Source organism: Nicotiana tomentosiformis, chromosome 5, assembly GCF_000390325.3.
Source record: "Nicotiana tomentosiformis chromosome 5, ASM39032v3, whole genome shotgun sequence".
NCBI classification, from domain to species: domain Eukaryota; kingdom Viridiplantae; phylum Streptophyta; class Magnoliopsida; order Solanales; family Solanaceae; genus Nicotiana; species Nicotiana tomentosiformis.
This window is the reverse complement of record NC_090816.1, coordinates 85,802,192-85,827,246: the sequence shown is the minus strand read 5'-3', so window position 1 is coordinate 85,827,246 and position 25,055 is coordinate 85,802,192. Positions and strand designations below refer to the sequence as shown.

At 41.3% G+C, this 25,055-nt stretch overlaps 3 protein-coding genes across 3 annotated transcripts; 1 reads left to right on the top strand and 2 right to left on the bottom strand.

The window, feature by feature from the left end:
- Positions 1-3,195: 3,195 nt before the first annotated feature.
- LOC138892713 (uncharacterized) lies at positions 3,196-10,441 on the bottom strand. The gene is made up of 5 exons (XM_070176449.1): positions 10,388-10,441; positions 6,955-7,297; positions 5,813-6,370; positions 3,946-4,007; positions 3,196-3,837 (listed from the first exon to the last, which is right to left on the bottom strand). The coding sequence occupies exons 1-5, from the start codon at positions 10,439-10,441 to the stop codon at positions 3,196-3,198; spliced, it is 1,659 nt and encodes a 552-aa protein (XP_070032550.1).
- Positions 10,442-11,467: 1,026 nt separating this feature from the next.
- Positions 11,468-13,439, top strand: LOC138892712 (uncharacterized). Its single transcript, XM_070176448.1, has 2 exons — positions 11,468-11,595; positions 12,998-13,439. Exons 1-2 carry the CDS (start codon positions 11,468-11,470, stop codon positions 13,437-13,439), a joined length of 570 nt encoding a protein of 189 aa, XP_070032549.1.
- A 6,208-nt stretch (positions 13,440-19,647) lies between these two features.
- Positions 19,648-23,343, bottom strand: LOC104116965 (probable methyltransferase PMT15). Its single transcript, XM_009627925.4, has 5 exons — positions 22,526-23,343; positions 20,982-21,490; positions 20,500-20,892; positions 20,154-20,231; positions 19,648-20,041 (listed from the first exon to the last, which is right to left on the bottom strand). The coding sequence occupies exons 1-5, from the start codon at positions 23,270-23,272 to the stop codon at positions 19,816-19,818; spliced, it is 1,953 nt and encodes a 650-aa protein (XP_009626220.1). The 5' UTR covers positions 23,273-23,343; the 3' UTR covers positions 19,648-19,815.
- Between the last annotated feature and the right edge of the window lie 1,712 nt (positions 23,344-25,055).

Genomic DNA, 25,055 nt, shown 5'->3' with positions numbered 1-25,055 from the left:
CATAGATTATAAGGATTTGAATAAGGCCTGCCCAAAAGACTTGTTCCCATTTCCAAACACTAATCAAATGATTGATGCAATGGCCGGACATGAGTTGATGAGTTTCCTTGATGCTTATTCCGGGTACAACTAAATCAGAATAAACCCGGAGGATCAGGAAAAGACTTCGTTCATAACAAACTTTGGCACATATTCCTACAATGTGATGCCTTTCGGGCTTAATAACATTGGAGCCACTTGTCACGACTCAATGTTTCCTATAGGCCGTGATGGAACCCAACATAGCCGCTAGGCAAGCCAACGGTGAATTAGCTATGTATTTATTCTTTTTAACAATTTTGATATAGTTAATTTTTATTTATTAAGTAAGTAAGAGATGAAAAATTCAATAAAATAAAGCGTAAATAAATATGAGAGCAAGTGTGGTGTAATAAATACTCAAAACCCATCAAATGTCTACTAGCGTATTTCCAATACCTAGTGTCACAAGTGTATGAGCTACTAGTAGAATATACAAAACACTAAACTACTGTCTGAAATAGATAAGACATAAAGTAAATGCAAAGGAGAGACTCTGGGTGTTGCAAAACGGACTCGGAAGCAACTCACCACTAAGCCTCGGAGTATTGGGGGTGTGCGCCGGAATGACTGCCAGATGCACCTGTCTCAGATCCTGCACGATTAGTGCAGAAGTGTAGTGTGAGTACATAAACAACATGTACCCAGTAAGTATCGAGTCTAACCTTGAAGAAGTAGTGACGAGGGGTCGACATTGACACTTACTATGGGCCAATAAAAAATGCAGAAACTCTAAACAGTTATGGAATATGGAAATAAAAATAATAATACAATAACAAGCAGTGAATAAATAATTCTTTAACTGATAATAAATTCCAAAATCTTCATCTAACACATACTAGCTCCAAATCACTTCCGGTTATTAAATAAATTATATCTCTCAAGCCATAACATAATATCAAGTTTAATCGGATTCCGAGAATTTATCACACATGATTTATGCCGAGGTCGTACGGCTCGATCCAAATTACTGTGTGCACTGTCGAGGGTCGAACGGCATGAACCATAGATGCATCTATTATACTGCCGAAGCAAACGGCCCGCTCCCATGAGAATAGAGAAGTTAACCTCGCTCGCGGAGGTACTTGCGACGCGAGAGGACATAGATTTCTGAAAGTTATTAAGTTTCCCTCAATTCTTTCCCCAAATATGAAATCTAACTTGGAAGTTTTCAACTTTAAAATCCCTAGTCTCAGCTCTATTTAGGATAATTAATATGCACAACAAGCATGACAGTACAATTAAAGCATGATGTAAATCTAAGACTACCCGGACATCTCATAGAATATAGCTACACACGGACTCTCGTCACCTAGTGCATACGTAGTTTCCCACACAAGTAATTCACAATAAAAAAAATACCTAAGGGGATGAGTTCCCTCTTACAAGGTTAGGCAAGAGACTTACCTCTTTCTCAAGCTCACTTTCGATCCACAAATACACTTTAAATCCTCAACTTGGTGCCAAACAACCCGGAAGTAGCCAAATATTATATAAATAAATCAATATATACTCAAAAGTTCATAATTTAACTATTGGGGTAATGACCCACCCCTGATTGGAAGATTCCTAAAATTCACCCCCGGGCCCACATGCCCGAATTCCAAAAGTTTTCGAAGATAATTGTTACCCATAACCTCCCAAACTGAAATATATCATTTTCACCCAATTCCATAATCATTTTCGTAGTTAAATCGCATTTTTATCAAAACCTAAGTTTTTCAACTTAACCCATAATTTTTACAATTTTACATGTTAAACTCTACCCATAATCTATGTATTTAACTTACATTAGATAGAAATTACTTACCTTCCATAGCTAGGTGAAAACCCCTCTCCAAGAAGCTCCAAAATCGCCCAAGAGATGAAAGAAATGAGTCAAAAATTGGCCCAAGTACCGACTTAAATGAATGTCACTACCCAGCGGTTTTCGCACCTACAGTGCCACTGTCGCACCTGCGGCTCCGCTTCTGCGGACAAAACCTCGCGGGTGCGGATCAAGCCCAGGTCTGCCTCCTTCGCTTCTGCGGACAACGACTCACTTCTGCGAGCCCGATTCTGCGGCGTACGCATCACACCTGCGACTTTCCCCGCTTTTTCCATCGCCTGCCTCACACCCGTCGCCTTCGCAGGTGCGGTCCCTACCTCGCTTCTGCGATCACTTCTCATTCCATGCCATGCCGCTTATGCGGACCATTGAACGCTGCTGTGATCGCGCACCTTCGCCCCCTTGTCCGCACCTGCGGACTCATCTTAGTTTCGCACCTACGGCTAACTAGCCGCTTCTGCGATGCCCACCTGCGGTCAAATCCTTCACAGGTGCGAACGCGCCAAAAGCCCTGCTACTTCAGCAAATTCTTCCAAGTCCAAACGAGTTTCGCGCATCATCTAAACATACAAGCAAGTTCGAAATCATAAAACAGACTCGCTCGAACCCTCAAAACACAAAAAACAACATCAAAACTAAGAATCACAACCCAAAACCAAATAGAATGAACCTATGAACTTCAAGTTCTTCCAACTCACTCTGAACGCGCCGAATCATACTTAAACTACTCGGAATGACACCAAATTTTGCGTGCAAGTATTAAATTACCATACGGAACTATTCCGGGGCTCAGAATCCCAAACAGACCTCGATAAAACCAAAATCAACTTCAAACCAAAATTAAAGAACTTAAAAAACCTTCAATGTGTCAACTTTCAATATTAAGCGTCGAAACGCTCCCGAGTCATCCAAAACCCGATCTGAACATACGTCTAAGTACAAAATCATCATACGAAGCTGTTGGGACCAGAGAATCCCGGTTCCAAAGTCGTTTATTACTAATGTTGACCCAAGTCAAACTTAACCCTTTTAAGCCAATAATAAGAAACTAAGTGTTCCGATTTCAACCCGAACCCTTCCAAATCCCGAACTAACCATCCCCGCAAGTCATAAAACAGTAAAAGCACATACGGGGAGTCTTATTTAGGGGAACAGGGTTTGATAAAGTAAAATGACCGGTCGGGTCATTACATTCCCCACCTCTTAAACAAACGTTCGCCCTCAAACGGGTCTAGAATCGTACCTGGAGTGCTGAATAAGTGTGGTTATCTGCACCGCATGTCCTACTTTTACATGCGAACCTGGACCTCAACTGGTTTACCCCTCCACTGAACTTTTACAGTAGAAATCTTCTTGGACCTCAACTGGCGAACCTGCCTGTCCACAATGGCAACTGGCTCCTTCTCGAAATGTAGACTCTCATCTAGCTGAACCGTGTTGTGGTCTAACACATGCGACCTGTTGGCATGATCCTTCCGAAGCATAGACACATAGAAGAACAGATGAACTCCCGATAGACTGGGAGCCAAAGCAAACTCATAAGAAAAATCCCCAACTCGTCTCAACACTTCAAATGGACCTATAAATCTTGGGATCAACTTGCCATTTTTCCCGAACCTCATAATTCCCTTCATCGACGAGACTTTCAAGAAAACCTTCTCGCCCACCATAAATGATAAATCACATGCCTTCTGATCCGCATAACTCTTCTGTCTAGACTGTGCTGTGTGAAGTCGCTCCTGAATCAACTTTAACTTTTCCAAGGCATCCTTCACCAAGGCATTACCATATAGCTTAGCCTCACCGGGCTTAAACCATCCGATGGGCGAACGACATCGTTGACCATATAAAGCCTCAAATAGAGCTATCTCGATGCTGGATTGATAACTGTTGTTGTAAGCATACTCGGCCAAAGGCAAGAATCGATCCAACTAACCTTCAAAGTAAATCACACATGCTCTGAGCATATCCTCCAAGATCTGAATTGTCCACTCCGACTGCCCGTCGGTCTGCGGATGAAAGGTTGTGCTAAGCTTTACCCTGGTCCCCAACTCACTCTGTACTGCCCTTCGAAAATGCGAAGTAAACTGAGGGCCTCTATCTGATATAATGGAAACATGCACACCATGCAACCGAACAATCTCCTGAATGTAAATCCGGGCCAATCTCTCTGAGGAATACGTGGTCACAACCGGAATGAAGTGTGCCTACTTGGTCAACATGTCGACAATGACCCAAACTGCATCAAATTTCCTCAAGGTCAGCGGCAACCTAACTAAGAAGTCTATTGCAATGCGCTCCCATTTCCACTCAGGTATAACCATCTGTTGGGGTAGGCCACCTGGCCTCTGATGCTCGTACTTAACCTGCTGTCAATTTAGGGACCTCGCCACATACTCAACTATGTCCTTCTTCATCCCCCGCCACCAATAATGATGCCTCGGGTCACGATACATCTTTGTAGCACCTGGATGAATAGAATATCGAGAACTCTATGCCTCATCTAAAATCTTTTCCCTCAATCCATCAACATTAAGGACACATAGATGACCCTGGAGTCACAGAACACCATCCTCACCGATAGTAACCTCCTTGGCACCACCTTGTAGTACCGTCTCTCTGAGAACCGATAAGTGCGGATCGTCAAACTAACGAGCCTTGATCTGTTTAAATAGTGAAGACTGGGCGACGACGAATGCAAGAACTCGGTTAGGCTCTGTTAGCTAAGGACTGAATGTCCAAAGCTAATGGTTTCTCCTCTGCTGAAATGAATGCCAAACTACCCATACTCTTCGCCTTTCTACTCAAGGCATCCACAACCACATTCGCCTTGCCCAGATGATAAAGGATAGTAATATCATAATCTTTTAGTAACTCAATCCACCTGCGCTACCTCAAATTGACGTCCCTCTGCTTGAACAAATGTTGCAAGCTGTGATGATTGGTGTAAACCTCACAGGACACCCCATAAAGATAGTGCCTCTAGATCTTGAGAGCATATAAACTATCGCGGCCAACTCCAAATCATGTACGGGGTAATTCTTCTCGTGGGGCTTCTGCTGACATGAAGCATATGCTGCATCAATATACAACCCAGGACAATGCGTGAAGCATCGCAATACACAGTATACATCTCTGAACCGAAAGGCAACACTAACATAGGTGCTGAAGTTAAGGCGGTCTTGAGCTTCTGAAAGCTCGCCTCGCAATCATTGGACCATTGGAATGGAGCACCCTTATGGGTCAATCTAGTCAAAGGTGTTGCAATAGATTAGAAGCCCTCCATAAACTGATGATAATAACTAGCTAACCCCAAGAAGCTCCTGATCTCCGTCGTTGTGGTAGGACGAGGCCAACTCTAAACTACCTCGATATTCTTGGGGTCTACCTTAATATCCTCGCCTAATATAACATGCCCCAAGAATGCCACAAAATCTAACCAAAACTCACACTTGGAGAACTTAGCATATAGCTTCTGTTCCCGCAAGGTCTAAAGAACCACACTCAAATGCTGCTCGTGCTCTTCCATGCAATATGAGTAGATCAAAATGTCATCAATGAAGACAATGACAAACGAGTCAATATACTGCCTGAAGACCCGGTTTATCAAATCCATAAACGTCGTCAGAGCATTAGTCAAACCGAAAGACATCACTAAAAACTCAGAGTGTCCATATCTAGTCTAGAAAGACGTCTTCGGAACATCCAAATCATGAATCTTAAACTAGTGGTACCCCGATCTCAGGTCAATCTTAGAGAACACCCTGGCACCCTGTAACTGGTCAAACAAATCATCAATACGCAGCAACGAGTACTTGTTCCTAATGATAACTTTGTTCAACTGGCGGTAATCAATGCACATCCGCATAGTCCCATCTTTCTTCTTCACGGATAACACCGGTGTACCCCAAGGTGACACACTCAGTCTGACAAACCCCTTTGCTAGCAACTCCTCAAGTTGTTCTTTCAAATCCTTAAACTCTTTTGGAGCCATGCGGTATAGTGGAATAGAGATAGGCTGGGTACCTGGAGCCAAATCAATATAAAAATCAATATCACAATCTGGTGGCATGCCTGGAAGATCAGAAGGAAACACATCGGAGAACTCCCAAACCACGGACATTGAATCAATTGTCGGAGTCTCCGTAGTAGTATCCCAAATATAATCTAGATAAGCCAAACAACCCTTCTCGACCATGTGTCGAGCCTTCAGAAAAGCGATAACCCGACTAGATGCATTGACAGAAGAACCCTTCCACTCTAATCTAGGCAACTCTGGCATTGCCAAGGTAACAGTCTTGGCATGGCAATCAAGGATGGCATGATACGGAGAAAACCAATACATGCCCAGGATGACCTCAAAGTCGCTCATATCAAGCAACAGAAGATCTGCTATAGTCTCATAACCACAGAATGACATGATACAAGACCGATAGATCCGATGCACCACAAAAAAATCACCCACTGCATGGACACATATACAGGAGTACCAAAGGACTCGCAAGGAACACCCAGGAAATGAGCAAACAGAGATAAAACATATAAATATGTAGACTCTAGATCAAATAGTATTGAAGCTTCCCTACCGCAAGCAGAAATGATATATGTGATCACGGCATCTGAGGCTACTACATCTGGTCTGGCTGGAAAAGCATAGAAGCTAGTTGGAGCGCCACCTGACTGGCATCTATGTGACTGGCCTCCACCTCTAGGATGGCCCCTACCCACCTGCCCTTTGCCTCTGGGCGGCCGGACGACTGGTGCGGAAGCTGGTGCTGTAATCAAAGGCTGATGACCCTGTTGTACTACCTTGCCCCGAACGCTGGTACAAAACCTCTTCATGTGGCCAGGATCCTCGCACTCATAACAACCCCTCGGGATGATGAACTGTTGATCTGAAGTCTGACCCCGATGGCCTGAATACCCACTAGAGGAACCCTGAATAGCTAGTGGGCAGTAGGAGCTCTATGGCATGGCGCTGAAATAGGGCCGCACCAGAGCATCCCGAGAAGGCAGTGGTGTTTGATATGTGGGCTTGCTAGACTGACCCCTACCAAGCTGACCTCTATCCCCAGACGGAGCATAACTAAAGCCTCCATAATAATGGAACCACTTGTCCCTCGGCACCCGCTCTCGGCTTCGCTGATGAACACCCTCGATCCTCCGAGCTATCTCCACAACTAGCTCGTAAGAAGTCCCCATCTTAACCTCTCGGACCATAGTGGCTTGGATACCAAAGTGCAAACCGGAAACAAATATCCGCACTCTCTCTGCATCGGTGGGAAGTATCATCAGTGCATGGCGAGACAACTCAGAGAATCTTGCCTCATAGTCGGTCACTGATATCTGACCTTGCTGGAGCTGCTCGAACTGAAATCGCAACTCTTCTCTCTAAGAGGGTGGAATGTATCTATCCAGAAAGATACGTGTGAACTATTCCCAAGTCAAGGGAGGAGAACATGTTGGTTTGCCGAGGAGATATGATTTCCACCACCTACAGGCCCTGCCCTCTAGGTGAAAAGTGGTAAAGTCCACCCCGTGGGACACCAATATCCTCATGTTGTGCAGTCTGTCCCTGCAATGATCAATAAAGTCCTGAGGGTCCTCATGTCACTTACCTCCAAAGACATGAGGATGTAGCATGGTCTATCTATCCAATAGCTTCTGCGGCTCACTGGCCGCAGCTGGTCTGGCCAAGGTATGGTTGTTGCAACTGGCTGGGCTCCGCCCACAAGTAGTGCATCCGGGGTCTGATATACGACAGCTGCATGCCCAGGATCCTGGGTGGTAGGGGTCTGTGCTCCCCCTCCCGCCTAGGATATGGCTGGATCTACAGGAAATAAACGAGCATGAGTCATAGAAGCCATGAACCGCAGCATATGACCCATGACCTCCTGGAATACTGGTGTGGACATGAAATCCGCTGGGGCTGGCTCTGCTGCAGGTACCTCGCCCTACTCCTCAATATAAGGATCCTCCAGTGGATCCACTAGTGGCATAACTGGAGCAACTCTAGGACGTCCTTGTCCTCTACCATGAGCTGGAGCCTTCCCTTGGCCTCTAGCAACAAGGGGAGCAGCTCCTCCATGGTCGAGTATATCTGCCGCACGCGTTCTCACCATATGTGAGAAAATAATAGAAAGATACTTTTCACAACATCAACTGCACGATAGGAGATGAAGAAAGAGTAGTTTCCTAACACCCTATATCCTCTCAAAGAAAAGTACGGACGTCTCCGCACCGATATGCAAGACTCTATTACGCTTGCTCATATATTATGAGACCTACGTGAACCTAGTGCTCTGATACCATGTTGTCACGACCCAATTTTTCCTTTACGTCATGATGTCACCCAACGTAGCCACTAGGCAAGCCAACAGTGAACTAGCCATGTATTTATTCTTTTTAACAATTTCAAAATAGTTGATTTTTATTTATTAAGTAAGTAGGAGATGAAAAATTCAATAAAATAAAGCGTAAATAAACATGAGAGCAAGTGTGGTGTAATAAATACTCAAACACCATCAAATGTCTACTAGCATATTTTCAAGACTTGATGTCACAGGTGTATGAGCTACTAGTAGAATATACAAAACACTAAACTACTGTTTGAACTAGAGTAGACAGAAAGTAAATGCAAAAGAGAGACTCTTGGTACTGCAGAACGGACTCGAAAGTAGCTCACCACTAAGCCTCGGGGTATCGGGAGTGCGCGCCAGAATGACTACCAGATGTACCTGCCACAGATCCTGCACGATTAGTGCAGAAGTTTAGCGTGAGTACATAAACAGCATGTACCCAGTACGTTTCTAGTCTAACCTCGAAGAAGTAATGACGAGGGGTCGACATTGACACTTACTGTGGGCCAATAAAAAAATGCAGAAACTCTAAACAGTTATGGAATATGGAAATAAATAACAATAATAACACAATAACAAGCAATGAATAAATGATTCTTTAACTAATAATAAATTCCAAAATATTCATCTAACACATACTAGTTCCAAATCACTTCCGGTTATTAAATAAATTATACCTCTCAACTCATAACATAATATCAAGTGTAATCGGGTTTCGAGAATTTATCACGCACGATTTATGCCGAGTCGTACTACCCAATCCAAAATATTGTGTGCACTGGTGAGGGTCGAATGGCACAAACCATAGATGCATCTAATATACTACCGAGGCGAACGACCCACTCCCATGAGAATAGAGAAGTTTACATCGCTCGCGGAGGTACTTGCGACGCGAGAGGACATGTATTTCTTAAAGTTATTAAGTTTTCCTAAATTCTTTCCCCAAATAAGAAATCTAACTTGGAAGTTTTCAACTTTAAAATCCCTAGTCTTAGCTCTATTTAGGATAATTAATATGCACAACAAGCATGACAGTACAATTAAAGCATGATGTAAATCTAAGACTACCCAGACATCTCATGGAATATAGCTACGCACGGAATCTCATCACCTAGTGTGTATGTAGCTCCCCACACAAAGAATTCACAACAAAACAAATACACTTAAGCGGATGAGTTCCCTCTTACAAGGTTAGGCAAGAGACTTACCTCCTTCTCAAGCTCACTTCCGGTCCACAAATACGCTCTAAATATTCAACTTGGTGCCAAACAACCCGAAAGTAGCCAAACATTATATAAATAAACCAATATATACTCAAAAGTTCATAATTTAACTATTGGGTTAATTACTCACCCCTAATTGGAAGATTCCTAAAATTCACTCCTAGGCCCACGTACCCTCGATTCCAGAAAATTTCAAAGATAATTGTTACCCATAACCTCACGAACTCAAATATATCATTTTCACCCAATTCCATAATCATTTTCGTGGTTAAATCCCATATTTATCAAAACACAGGTTTTTCAACTAAACCCATAATTTTCATAATTTTACATGTTAAAATCTACCCATAATCTATGTATTTAACTTATATTGGATAGCAATTACTTATCTTCAATAGCTAGGTGAAAAACCCTCTCCAAGAAGCTCCAAAATCACCAAAGATATGAAAGAAATGAGTCACAAAATGGCCTAAATCCCGACTTAAATGAACCTCATTGCCCAGTGGTTTTCGCACATGCGGTGCCACTGTCGCACCTGCGGCTCCGCTTCTACGGACAAAGCCTTGCAGGTGCAGACCAAGCCCAGGTCTGCCTCCTTTGCTTATGCGGACAATAGCTCGCTTCTGTGAGCCCGCTTCTACGGCATATGCGTCGCACCTGTGACCTTCCCCGCTTCTGCGATCGCCTACCTCGCACATGCGCCTTCGTAGGTGCGGTCCCTGCCTCACTTCTGTGATCACTAGGCAGTCCGTGCCATGCCGCTTTTGCGGATCATTGATCGCTTCTGTGGTTGCGCACCTGCGAACTCATCCCATGCAGCCCGGTTTCGCATCTGCGACTAACCAGCCGCTTCTGTGGTGCCGCACCTGCGGCCAAATCCTTCGGAGATGCGAACGTACCAGAAGCCCTGCTGCTTCAGCAAATTCTTCAAAGTCCAAACGAGTTCCGCGCATCATCTGAATGGCATTCGAGCCCCTCGAGGCCTCATCTAAACATACCAACAAGTTCAAAATCATAAAATAGACTTGTTCGACCCCTTGGAACACGGAAAACAATATCAAAACTAAGAATCACAATCCAAAACCAAATAGAATCAACTTATGAACTTCAAGTTCTTCCAACTCACTCCGAACGCGCCGAATCATACTTAAACTACTCAGAATGATACCAAATTTTGCGTGCAAGTCTTTAATAACCATACATAACTATTCCCGGGCGCGGATTCCAAACAGACCTCAATAACACCAAAATCAACTTCAAACCAAATTTAAAGAACTTGAAAAGCCTTCAATGTGCCAACTTTCAATATTAAGCGTCGAAACGCTCCCGGGTCATCCAAAACCCGATCCGAACATACGCCCAAGTTTAAAATCATCATACGAACCTATTGGGACCGGCGAATACCGGTTCCGAGGTTATTTATTACAAATGTTGACCCAAGTCAAACTTAACCCTTTTAAGCCAATAATAAGGAACTAAGTGTTCCGATTTCAACTCGAACCCTTTTAAATCCAAAACTAACCATCCCCGCAAGTCATAAAATAGTAAAAGCACATATGGGGAGTCTTATTTAGGGGAATGGGATTCTAGAAAGTAAAACAACCGGTCGGATCATTACACCACTTATGAGAGGCTCGTGAACAAAATGTTTGAAAAGCAAATAGGGAAAACAATGGAAGTTTACATAGATGATATGCTAGTTAAGTATTTGAATGTAGGTGACCATTTGAAACACCCGCAATAAACGTTTTACATCCTAAGGAAGCATAACATGAAGCTTAACCCCGAAATGTGTGCATTTGGAGTCAGCTCCAGTAAATATTTGGGTTTCCTGGTGTCACAAAGGGGGATCAAAGTCAATCCCGATAAAATTAAAGCCATCGATGGATTCCCGACTAGCTGTCAAATGTGAAAGAAGTCCAAAGGTTAACTGGACGACTAGCCACTCTAAGAAGATTCATTTCCCGGTCTTCGAAAAAATGCCATCACTTTTTCTCACTTCTGAAGAAGAAGAACAACTTCGAATGGACTCTGGAATGCCAGCAGGCCCTAAAAGACTTGACAAGGTATTTATCAAGTCCTTTGTTACTATCGAAATCGGAGGAAGGTAAACGGTTGCTAATTTACTTAGAGGTCTTGGAGGTAGTGGTAAGTGGTGTCCTAGTCCAGGAAGATGAAGGTACGCAATCTCCTATCTATTACGTTAGCAAAATTTTAACAAGAGTGGAAACTCGCTAGCCACACCTCAAAACATTGGCCTTAGCTCTCGTAGTCGCCCCCCGAAAGCTTAGGCCTTATTTTCAATGCCACCTGATAGTCGTGGTGACAACTTTTGCCCTGCATAATATCCTTCACAAACCTGAATTGCCAGGTCGACTGGCCAAGTGGGCAGTCGAAATAAGTGAATTTGACATCGAGTACAAACCCAGGATTGTGATCAAATCGTAAGTTTTGGCCAACTTCATGGCCGATTTCAGTCCCGGACTGCTGCCTTTGGCCACCAAAGAAGAGGTGATGGTGTCGGAAATGACATTACAAGTTTGGACCTTGTTCTCGGATGGAGCTTCCAATTTGAAAAATGTTCCATTGACTAATAATGAAACCAAGTATGAGGCTTTGATTGCAGGACTTGAACTGGCCCGGGGGCTAGACTCCGAGGTAATTGAAATAAAATATGATTCCCAACTAGTGGTTAATTAGGTATACGGTATCTTCGACACCAAAAAGGAATGCATGTAACAATATGTGGCAAAATTTTAGACTTTGGTCGCACGGTTCAAGGAATGGTCAATTACCCACATTCCAAGAGAAGAAAGCTTAGAAGAAGACGTACTGGCCAATATGGGCTCTCCACGGAAATGAAGGGATTAAATTTCGGTATGATCGTACAGCTCATGCATTAGGTATTGGATGTGGATAGTTATTATGAAGTAAATGCGAACAACTTGGTTAGGGACTTGAGAAATGAAATCATCGACTTCCATGAGCACGGCAAACTGCCTGAGGACCCGAAGGCATCCCGGGCACTCTGCACCAAAATAGGTCGCTATAGCTTTTAGGGAGGCCAATTGTATAAAACGTTGTTCCAAGGCCCGTTGGCCCGATGTTTAGGAGCCTTCCGAGGCCAATTACATCATGAGAGAAGTTCACGAATGAGCTTATGGAAATCACTCAGGTGCGGACTCATTAGTGTTAAAATTAGTTAGGGCAGATTACTACTGGCCCCGGATGGAACAAGACGCTAAGGAGTTCATTCAAAAATGCGACAAGTGTCAATTCCATATGCCGTTAGTACACCAACCGGCAGAACTATTGCATTCGGTATTATTGCCATGGCCATTCATGAAATAGGGGACGGACATAGTCGGTCCACTGTCGCCGGCTCCTGGTAAGGTAAGGATTCTTTTGATTTTAACTAACTACTTCTCTAAGTGCGTTGAAGTAGGTCCTTACCAGAAAATCGGCAAGCGCAAAGTGGTCTATTTGCTGTGGGAGAACATGATTTGCAGGTTCGGAATACCAAATGAGATAGCCTGCGACAACGGGCCACAATACATAGGAACAAAGGTCACAAAATTTCTTGAGGATTTGAAAATCAAAAGGATCATATCTTCACCATACCATCCGAGCACAAATAGCCAAGAAGAGTCGACCAACAAGGTGATTATTCAAAATCTCAAAAAGATATTGGAAGCAGCCAAAGGCAAATGGCCCGAAGAGTTACTGGGAGTACTATGGGCATATCGGACAACGGCTAAGTCAAGCACGGGAGAGACACATTTTTCTATTGTATACAGAGCAGAAGCCCTGATCCTGGCGGAAGTGGGAGACCCTCCCATGAGATACTTCCGGGCAGATGAAGAAACAAACAACGAAGCATTTCTAGTCAAATTGGAGTTGTTTGACAAACGCAGGGACTTGGCGCACATAAGGATGGTGGCCCAGAAATAAAGAATGGAAAGATACTATAATCGAAGAGCCAATCTCCATTATTTTAAAGTGGGAGATTTGGTTTTAAGAAAAGTGACTCAAAACACCCGAGAGCTCAAAGTAGGGAAGCTAGGTCTGACTTGGGAAGGCCCCTACCGGGTTTCAGCTGTCACGGGGAAAGGATCATATGAACTGGAAAACCAAGATGGAGTAAAATTGTCGAGCAATTGGAATGTGTCACACCTTAAAAGTTACTATTGTTGATGAGCACCGCTTATACTGAAAGTATGCGTTGTACTTTTTTTCCCTTCGTCCAGTGTTTGTCCCAATTGGGTTTTTTTGGCAAGGTTTTTAACGAAGCAGCAACGGAAAGCATACTATGAAGGAAAGACCATCAACAGAAACAAGACCTTTAAATGACAAGGCATGAAAACAACAAACTACTGCGGAATGGTAAGATAGTTTTTTGCTCGATAGCAAAGTTCCTAACGGGAAACAAAGCTTGCAACTGGACCAAAAGCTATTCGACCGTTCATGAGTTCTTCTTCACTACAAGACACTAGGGGTGATTAGATAATCTTAGGCTCGGTAGCAAAGTTCCTAACCGGAAACGAAGCTTGCTATCGAATCAAAGATTATCCAACCATTCACTAGTGGAATCCTCAAAGGAGAACGACTTCCAATGTTCCAATTCGCATTCGAACACTGGGGGGAATGACATGAGAATACGGCAACCTGATTGCCACAGAAACTGAGACTATGAAATTCGGGAACAAAAATGTCTCATCGGGACCGGGGACTGCGCAGCCAGCCCCATAGAAATAAGTTGTACAAATTAGCCACAAGTAATAGAAATTTCTTTTTCTGCAAAACGAATGCTTATGTACTTTTGAAGATAAAAGGAACAAAAGAAAGTCCTTTTATTTTTATCTTGTTTCCTGTTCAAACGATGCATTAATTTTATCATTTGGAAGTTAATCAAGTACTTCAAATGCTAGTGCCTGAATGAACATGAGACGTCCTCTTCAAGTGCTTTTTATAAACATGATATGTAAAAAGTACTTTTATATATCAAATGTGCCACGTAGCACAAATACAAAAGTATGATAAGAAAACAATGAAGAAAAAAGCTAAACTACTACATCCCCAAAACTCAGGGGAAGAGAAGCATCTGCGCCCCCAGGAGAAGAAGCTGGGTCTGTCATCGGCTCGGGATCTTGGCCTTCATCATTATCTTCTTCAAGTTCCTCCTCGGTTCCTGAGAACTCAAAACCGGAACCAGAAGAGTCAGTTGCATCAGGCCGAGCCGGGAGGCGCCTCCGAGCGGTTAACTCCAGCTCTCGGGCTTTGGCGATTTTGGCATCAAATTCAATGACGCCCGCCTTGGCCTCTTCCAAGGTTTTTCTCCACTTGCTATACAAAGAGTATGTTTTCTCAATAGTGAGGGAACCTACTCGGCACTAGAGTTCTGATTAAGCCGATCAACCTCGGTCGAAAAGCCATCCCACTCAGATCTTGTGGCCATAAGGCTGCGATCAAGTCACAGATAGGGGTTATATGAACCTTATTGTGTTCCATGACCCTCTTATACTTCTCTTCCATCTAGGCATGCCTCTCCTTAGCAGCAACAACCTCTTCAACTTTGGAGTTCAAGGCTGCCTCCTAGTAATTCAATCTCTTAGTAGAGACAGTCTCACGCTCGGCAGCAGCAAGTACAACATTTTGGACCTCAGACCATTTAGCCTTGGCTTCTTGAAATTGTACACTTAACTTGGACGCTTCTTGTCTAAGGGTCATCACTTCTTTCTTGCTCTGCTGTAACCGAGCCTTCAATTCGCCGGCTTAAGCAGCTTATGCTTCCAGTGCTGGGAGGCGAGCAGTAACTTGGAACCTCTCGGCCAATAGTTGATCTCGCTCGAACGTAAGCCTTGCTTTATCAATGACCAACTTCTGAAGGCCATCGAAAGCGAGGAAGCTAGCCTGCAAAGCAAACACCCAAGTTAGAAATCCTATCATAACAAATTAAGAGAAAATAGACAGCAAAAACAAATTAGTACCATACCGCTGCTGCGTTATGCATGGAATTATTTATCATACATTCCCTCGAAAGAGAGTGTATTTTCTTCTTGTCTTTCTATGAAGCCAGCAGCTTCATGTAATTGGTGAGTTTCACCGGCCGAGAGAGCAGATCGCACTCGGTAGAGATCGAGAAGGAGACATTCTTCCTCCTATGAGAATATACAGAGGGGGGACGAATAGTTGTGCCCCAAATTCCCATGGTCTGGGGAGGAGGGACATCCTCATCTCGGGTGCCCGTTGTCGATGAGGGAGATATAACAGTTGCTGGTAATGAAGGTATGACCGGGCTGGAAGGAGATGAAGTTGATAGAGTTACAGGTTGAGAAGTAGCTGCGGCAAAGGCAGTGCTGGTTGTAGGTTGCTCATCAACCAAAGACAGAAGAGGCCTAGTACTCATCCTCATAGTACCGGGAGCAGCAGTTGGGACTGAAAAGGGAGAATTGGCATTCTCCACTAAGCCAAACTCTACCCAGAGCGCTTAGGCATCGTCCTTGGTTGGGGTTATAAGCTCTTCAGACTAAGCATTCTGTTGAGCTGATGGAGGTCATTGTCTCCTTTGTAAGGAAGCCCATTCATCACTGGCTTCCCCATCATCATCAATCATCACAATAACAACGGCTGGCTCCGGTACGGTCTTCTCTACCTTTTTATTTTTTCCCTCGGTCGAGGAAGAGTGCTGTTTTTTTTGTTGCTTGCTATCTGGCCGGAGACTCCGAGAGGAAGCAGTTGCACCGGAAGCGGATCCGGTAGCACTTGTTTGGGTGAAGGCCTCCTTCGTCAACCTCATAGCCTCGCGGGATCAGCCAAAACATCCTCCTTGGGGATGGTAACAGAGCCCTACGGAAGTCCTGAATGCAACACAAAAATAAGTTAACCAATTTTCTTATACACAAAAATGAGATAAAGACAAGACTAGTTTCGTAAGTCACTTACCATGATATTTGGCCTTCCACTCGTATTTAGGGGTTATTTCTTTCCACCGGCGGGTCTCAGGTGTGGTAATGTCCAGAATCTTCAAAACCCACTAGTTCAAGCCTTCAACCCTTGGTGGTGTCCACCGAGTTGTTGAAATAGTAAAAAGAGAGGGATCAGTGGCAACGCAAAACAACCTTTTTTCAGAGAAAAGATATGCTTTAAACTTACGTGTATGAGTCCATGACTCAGGAAAAGATGGAGTAGTGGCCAGGATGATATCCCTGGTGGAAACAACAACGAACCGCTCCATCCATCCTCAGTCATTGTCGCCATCCATGCTGGTAAGTAAAGCACGGTGGCCACGTTTGCTAAAGTTTATTACTCCCCACAAAAACTGTTGGGGAGTAGAGGTTCATCACGCGAGCTAAGGTGAGCTCTTCCTTCGTCTCCTAGCACAGCTTCCGTAGACAGGCTACTGTTCGCCACAACGAAGGGCCCACCTGTGCCAAACAAATTTGGTATCTGTGGCATAGCTCCAAAATCATGGGGTCAATTCCCCCACTCAAAGAAAATGTACCCAAAGTAAATGGGTACGTATAAACGTACATAAAGCCCTTCTTAGGGAAGGTTACTCGCCCCACCAGCTCGGGAGTGATGTTGTTCAGATCATGACAATCACAATCCTCTTTCACATCAGGAATGCTAGAAGGACGGATGGAAGAAGGGTACACACCAATAGCCCATGTACGAGAGCTTGTAGAAGGAAACTTCTCTTCGAAGTCCTTGGCTGTGTTGAGTCTTCTAGGAATGATGGTACTCACTGTAGGAGGGGCAATATCATCGGTGTTTTCTTTACTTTTAAGAGAACTTGAGTTCTTGGAGAGGGAAGCCATGGTTGGCAGAAGGAAATAAGAGTTCTTTGAAAAAGAAGATTAAAGAAGAGTGAAAGCAAGAAAGAGTTGAATGCAAAGAAGTTGAGAGAGTTTGAAGAACTGTGAAGTGTAAAAGAAGAAGAATTAGGCATATATGTAAAGAAATAGGCGTCTAAAACCGTGGCCATGATTACCTCGTGAACCAACAAAAATATTTCTAAATCGTGGAATGACGCATGTTCAGGGTATTAAATGTTGAGAGACGTGCGTCTAATCAAGTGTCAGAAGCTTTTCAGAAGGGATCAGAAACTTTCCCGCCAAGAAAGGTATCTTCATCAACTTCTCGATGACACAAAGATGTACCACCAGAAAGCAGGGGGATTATCTGTATAGGGTAAAATCGGTTCATATTAAATACTCGAATAATAGAGCGACACGTGGAACCCGAGACGGACAGAAATGAGGCAAGTGGAAACCAAGACCGGGGGCAGCAGCTTCGGTTGGCACCGGGAAGACCCGAAGGGAATAGTGCTAACAAGAACAAATGAATATTTGTCACCCGATAGCATTCAATGAGGAATATTCCTCAATATTAAATACACAATCCGTTATAGAGAATTTTGACAATATTAAATAGCATGTCGTTACACATCAATGGCCCCCATAATTGTCATTTAAGAGGGGTTTTATCCTAGGACCTTGTTCCCTAGGTGTAGCTATAAATAATGACTTCAACAATCATTGTAAGAGAGGAAATAATTCTGACAAACTTTATTCTAAGCTCAATAATACTTTATTTTCAATCTTTTGATATTCTTATTGTTGTCTTCGGAAGCCTTGTTTCCGGAACTAAGTTGTTTGCTATTTTATCTCGATTTCAACGCTAAGTCTTGCATATTAATTAATTTATTTATTACTTTGGGATCAAATCGATTCGTTTTTTTATAAACCACGTTATAAATTTAACTGTACCATTTTACGGGTAAACAAATGTATAGGAACGAAATAATCCCTAAAAGATTTGCTTCTTTCTATATTTGACATTTTCAATGTGCGCTCGCTGGTGGGAAAGAATAGATTTTAGGACACCGGCAAAAGTAAAATGTATAACTGGTAATCGGTTCAAGGAAAACTTATGCCTTCTCCCTTTTTCCTAAGCATCCAAAATTTGAAACCTCTAGTCAAAATAACCTCGAGTAAGCCCAAGAGCACTTCCTACCAAGAGATCAAATAAAGTACAGTATTGACATAGAATTCATTGCTCGCTGATGTAGACTCTTTAGTCAATGCATTTGAGTTTCAACACAATAAAGGTATCTTCATCAACTTCTCGATGACACAAAGATGTGCCACCAGAAAGCAGGGGGATGATCTGTATAGGGTAAAATCGGTTCATATTAAATACTCGAATAATAGAGCGACATGTGGAACCCGAAACGGACAGAAATGAGGCAAGTGGAAACCAAGACCGGGGACAGCAACTTCGGTTGGTACCGGGAAGACCCGAAGGGAATAGTTCTAACAAGGACAAATGAATATTTGTCACCCGATAACATTCAATGAAGAATATTCCTCAATATTAAATGCACAATCTGTTATAGAGAATTTTGGCATTCATAGCATGTCGTTACACATCAATGGCCCCCATAATTGTCATTTAAGAGGAGCTTTATCCTAGGACCTTGTTCCCTAGGTGTAGCTATAAATAATGACTTCAACAATCATTGTAAGAGAGGAAAAAATTCTGACAAACTTTATTCTAAGCTCAATAATACTTTATTTTCAATCTTTTGATATTCTTATTGTCGTCTTCGGAAGCTTTGTTTCCGGAACTAAGTTGTTTGCTGTCTTATCTCGATTTCAACGTTAAGTCTTGCATATTAATTAATTTATTTATTACTTTGGGATCAAATCGATTCGTTTGTCTATAAACCACGTTATAAATTTAACTGTACCGTTTTACGGGTAAACAAATGTATAGGAACGAAATAATCCCTAAAAGATTTGCTTCTTTCTATATTTGACATTTTCAATGTGCGCTCGCTGGTGGGAAAGAATAGATTTTAGGACACCGGCAAAAGTAAAATGTATAGCTGGTAATCGGTTCAAGGAAAACTTATGCCTTCTCCCTTTTTCATAAGCATCCAGAATTTGAAACCTCTAGTCAAAATAACCTCGAGTAAGCCCAAGAGCACTTCCTACCAAGAGATCGAATAAAGTACATTATTGACATAGAATTCATTGCTCGCTGATGTAGACTCTTTAGTCAATGCATTTGAGTTTCAACACATTCTACATCGCTGTTCTCAAAGTTAAACGATATTTAAACTACTAACTTCACGGCGTTGCAATTCTGCTTATCATTTGCATAGAACTCATGACTTGATTGTAATTGCTGAAGAATCACTAAAACCCTAGAGTTTACAATTTGCAAGTAATACTACAACTTAACAAGTAAAAGAATAAAAGAGAGTGAGAGAGGATGAACAAGACAGGAGACTTTGAAGAAAGAAAGGTTAAAAAACAGTAGCTTAAGATCCTTGAGCAGTTGGCGCTGTCCAATATGATTTTACTGCAAACAGAAGCTTCTCCCTTTCGAGTGGTCCATCTTCATGATCAATAATTTGACTATCCCAGTTCAGCCCATCCCCTATCCTCTTCAGTTTGATCAATATATCTACGTCATCTCGGATTATTACACTTCCTTCTGGCCTTAATATCCTATCCAATTCAAGCATAATATTTTCCATTTCACATCTGTTACACAATCACCAATATATATAATCAGAAAGGAAGTCTCGAAGAAGGTAAATTAACAAGGTCTTTTAGATTGCAGAAATTAATTGAAGCATCTAATAACAAAATTTACCTATTTTCGTAGAGAGTAAATACTGAATCAGCATGAATAAGATCATATGTTCGTGGGTATGTTGACATAGCCTCACACCTATAATAATAAAGTTTGTGATTAATTACAACTGCAAAGCATTACTATCAGTGGCAAATCCAGAATTTAAATGTTACAGATTCTGAATTGAGAATTTGTACTAAAATGTACATCTAACTTTGTCTATACTAGTTGTTTTGCAATATACAGCCCCAAATCATTGGGTTCTGCCAAACCGGCAAACAAATTATTGGGGATCCACCACTATTTACAGCAATGGGAAGGGGGCGGGGTAGGGGGAAGAAAGCAAAGGAGGCATAGTAATTACCAGCTTTGGTATGTTCCAATTAATCCTCTTTCATAAATGACACCAAGTGTATTGACCTTAGCTTCAACAGGAACTATATTCATCACCCAAACAGGATCATCAACCAATTTAGCAGCAAAGCCACCTAGGAATGCATTCATATCTAAAATATTCCTGTATCTCTCTGGTTGGTCGAGCTGGCTATTCACTGACTTGTAATACGAAACTCTTCTTTTCCATAGCTGAGAATCCTTCTGGAAATCTTCCTCCGTGACCCCATTTATCGTTCCCCTGCTTATCCTCGGTGGTATCTCATGTAATCTTTTAGGCCACTTTTCCACTTGACCACCAGCCACCTCTTCTTCGCTTGAAACTTCTGGTAAGGGAGTTAAACAAGTTTCAATTTTTGTATACCTAAAAAAATCAGATCGACATGAATTTGTCAATACTAAGACTATAGGATAATACAAATGTGACAATAATAAGTCAGAAGGCAAACAAACCAGGCTTTATCAGGATCCTGAACAGGGCACATTGGTGGATTTTTTACTCTCCTTCGAAATTCCGTGCACTTAACATGATTGTATGGCTTCTGCCATATAGCAATATCATCCTTTTCAACAAACTTTTTCCAGCAGAGTCGTTTAGCTACCTGCTCAATTTTATTTTGTTCAGCATTTAGGTCTTCCCTTGTTCTTGCCCAGCCTTTCCAATATTTTCTCCAGCGGATCGGAGGGCCAGAGAGTATCCAAAATCCACCAGGTCTCAGGACTCTATCAACTTCAATCAAATATGTACCATCATACTCGCCCCACGGAATGAGACAACGAGAGCAATGCGCCATGTCAAAAGCTCTAGATGGATAGGGAAGCCTCTTGGAGGCAATAACTCCGATCAGAGCGGGTACTCCTCGCTCAAGTGCAAATTGAACTTGTGCTTCATGTGAATCCCTGGGTGCAAATGATATGGCTATGATATTTCGGGACAATAGGTAAGCTCCCCAACTCGCTACCTGCATATATTATAGCAGTTTCTTGAGAGAAAAAAAAGCTTATAAATTAAACAAGCTTAAGCTTTTAATGAAAATGTTCAAGTAAAATACAATGAAATTAAATGAGAATTGATATTGAGACGGAGTCCTTGCTGAGGTACTTCTATAATCAGACGAGTCAGCAGAACAAGAACTTGGAGATTAACCCCAAGGACTTCATTAATTAATTAAAAATTTTAAGAGACTTGATTGTGTTTAGGTTTCAATTTAATGTCGTGCTAATACGAGTTATTGATTACTTTGTATTTGTCCATTGAAGACCCAAATGATAACATATATATTATCTTGTTCAACATCCTTATAACTGGTTAATTCAATAAATTAACTTTCTATGATGAAAAAAAAAAAAATCAGAAAAAAGAAAGATTCTTTACGTAATAGAGTAGTAGTAACAAAAGATCTGTTGTTAGCAGAAAGATTCACAGCGGAAAACGAGACGTCGTGCATGGAGTTCCCAGGTGTAGAATTAATTGACATCTCAATTGTGACTAACCTTTTTCTAAAAGTTGATATTTTTTTCTACGGAAAAAGATTTTTTTTAATTATAGAAAAGATCAACAAGTGAGAGGAGATCCACGGAGAGAAAGGAGATTCCAAGTAAAGGACCCATAACAAGGAGAACAGAAATATTTTTCTCAAGCATTCAATGCCCACTCCAAAAATATTGAAACAAGAAAATCGAAATATACCAGAAATCTGTAATTAGCATCAGCAATTAAGTGGGCGTTTGGACATAAGAATTGTAAAATTCCAAAAAAGTAAAAAAAAGTAAAAATGATATTTGAAAATTAGAGTTGTGTTTGGACAAGAATATAAATTTGGATTGTTTTTTAAGTTTTGTGAGTAATCTGAGTCAAAATTTTTAAAAACATTTTTTTGGAAAAATTCCAAAAATATTAAAAAATTTATGAACAAAACTGATTATAAAAAAAATTTGGAAAAAAGGAAAAGTTTCTTAGAGTAAAAATTGACCAAACGAAGGAGAAAGAAAATTACCCCACAGCCAGTATCAATTGCGGTTCTAATGGAACCATCATTAAGATTAATCAACTTGCCAATATCATCAATATACGCATCCGCACCATTAGGGAACATAGTCCCACCACCAGGAAATCTAAACCTGTCCCCTTCATATCTTATCCAGTTTTGAACAGCTTTTTCCACTGTCAATTCTTTGTGTGGTACATTAGCATACCATGCAAGATCCCTACTAATTGGCCATTTAAATGGATTCTTGTAACCATATGGTGCAGGAATACGGCATTTTAAAAGTTCCTTCTTTTCTGGGCAATGCCTTTCTCTGTATATCAATCTGTTTCTGTTGAATTTCAATGATCTTTCAGGGTCTTCACATGGGGTGTACTCACTGTACTTTATGTCACAAGGGGGGTAAATTTTGATTGAATCATCAGGTGTAACACCTCCGCCGTCGTCGGTGGAGTGGTGGGTGGTGAAGTCTAGTTTTTGGGTGGATTTTGAAGAAGAAGAAGAAGTAGGGGAATTGGTGGAGGTATTTTTAGATGGGAAACAGGGGATGGTAGTGTGGACAATATTGGAAGTGGTGATGACACTGCTACTGCCTCTATTTTGCCATAAACCAGTGAAGTAAAAAGCAGAACAGAGAAAAGTGATGGCAACTAAAGAGTAAAGATTGGGTCTTTTCAAAGGAAAAGGAGAATGGTAGGTAGCTGCTGTGTGTTTGGAGGTTGGAGTATAATAAGGGGTTGGGTTAGAACCCGCCATGAAAGAGGAGAGTTTTGTGCAAATGCTATGGCTCTCCCCTACTCTGTTTGAAGGGTAAGTTTTGGTTGGTGAGGTGTTTATAGAAGAAAGTAAGGAGGAACCCCCCCCCGGGGGGGGGGGGGTTAAGGCTTAGAGATTTGAGAAGGGTTGGATGAAAACTAGGTGAGTGATCAAGTTGGGTACTGGGGGAGCTGATTGGAGTAGTTCACTATGTGCATGGTTATTAGAATATTACTAGTGTAAGTAATTTACTAGTTGGACATGTGATGTGAGAAGGTGTTAGTTTTACTATATGCATAGTTACTACAATATTAGTACTATATTGTTAAGAGTTTAAATTATATACCTAAACGATGAAAGATATTTTATATCATTAAGTCACTTTTAACTAAGGGTGTTTATTGGGCGGATAATTACGTTTAACGGTTTGACTTATCGGTTATCAGATTATAAATATAATAATCCGCTAGCCATCCAATTAGACAACGGGCGGATTGGTATTATCGGATAAATCAAATAAAAAAAATTTGAACAATCCTAGTTTGTTGCTACATGATAGAATCTGTTAACACTTTGTAATTTGTACCCGACAAAGCTCCTAATAACTAGAAAAGGCTGGAACTTTATCTCTAAATTATTTTGAATTATTTAGGTACTTTAAAATATGACATGAATGCATCAGGCCTTCATGTTCACATAACATCGCATAATACCAAGCTAAATGATTTTATTTATTTTTTTCTTTTTAAAATTCAATCTACTCGACAAAGGAGAAAATAGAATTCCAATGATTTCACTAACATAGGGGCAAAAGTGTAAATATAAAAATTCTTAACGAGTTAATGATTTATCCGATAATAAAATTGAGTAATCCGCCCCCAAACAGTTAAGCCGTTAATTATAAAATGTGAATCCGTTCACCAACCTTACCCGATAATCCGATATCAATAAGCCAATAAATTATCGGTTCGATTCGATTAATGGTTACGATTTTGAACATCCCTACTTTTAACATATTATACCAGGTTACATATCGTTTATAGAGTATAAAATATTAATTAAATTATTTTAAATAAAATTAACTGTAATTACTTTTTAGGTGACCTGATGGTTTAAACAAACTTTACACGATAGGTGCATAAAACTTAAACTATGTTGTTAATAATGGCTAAGTGTGAGGAGAAAGACCATTTGGTTTGGGGATTCAAAATGGTATTGTAATAATGTGAAAGGAAGAAGAAGGAAAATATAACAGTATTCTATGTATTGATGATGTAAAAATTATTATAAAACCAAATTACGTTAAGGATTTATGATAAGAATTAATTGGTAATTTATAAGATAATTACAAGTAAATCGTTGTGATAAATATTAATTGATAATTTGATAAAAATACTACGTAACTAGTATATTCTTACATGTTAAATTATATTGATTGCATAAAAGTCTTTGTACCGTAGCATATATAATTTAAATCCGAATAATAAATGCCAATGACATAGGAATGGGGGATGGAGTTATTACATTATCGTAGTTCTAAATTTGGCTGCAATTGGCTCCACATAATGAGTATTAATGAAATGAGACTTAATAGAAATATTGGCAATGCCGTTAGGGGGATTTTGAAGGTGTTTGGGGGCGGTGTTGACTCATGCGGCCTCATAGATCATTGTTTAGGTAAGTGAGATACTCTTTTTTGCAAGTATTTGCAGATCTGGTTCGATATTTGTCTACTTTAAAAACTAAAGTGACACTCTGACAGTATGAAATATGAAGAAAAGAA

Excerpts from the sequence above, each read along its gene's own strand:
- LOC138892713 (XM_070176449.1), bottom strand. The coding sequence starts at position 10,441 with ATGCGCGGAACTCGTTTGGACTTTGAAGAATTTGCTGAAGCAGCAGGG. Across the intron at positions 7,298-10,387 it reads CTGAAGCAGCAGGGCTTCTG|AGAGAAGAGTTGCGATTTCA; the intron begins GTACGTTCGCAT and ends CCACCCTCTTAG. Across the intron at positions 3,838-3,945 it reads AGAGTGAGTTGGGGACCAGG|TTGGATCGATTCTTGCCTTT; the intron begins GTAAAGCTTAGC and ends TTTGAAGGTTAG.
- LOC138892712 (XM_070176448.1), top strand. The coding sequence starts at position 11,468 with ATGCCATCACTTTTTCTCACTTCTGAAGAAGAAGAACAACTTCGAATG. Across the intron at positions 11,596-12,997 it reads ACTATCGAAATCGGAGGAAG|GTTCGGAATACCAAATGAGA; the intron begins GTAAACGGTTGC and ends CATGATTTGCAG.
- LOC104116965 (XM_009627925.4), bottom strand. The coding sequence starts at position 23,272 with ATGGCGGGTTCTAACCCAACCCCTTATTATACTCCAACCTCCAAACAC. Across the intron at positions 20,232-20,499 it reads ATTGGAACATACCAAAGCTG|GTGTGAGGCTATGTCAACAT; the intron begins GTAATTACTATG and ends TTATTATTATAG. Across the intron at positions 20,042-20,153 it reads TTTACTCTCTACGAAAATAG|ATGTGAAATGGAAAATATTA; the intron begins GTAAATTTTGTT and ends ATTGTGTAACAG.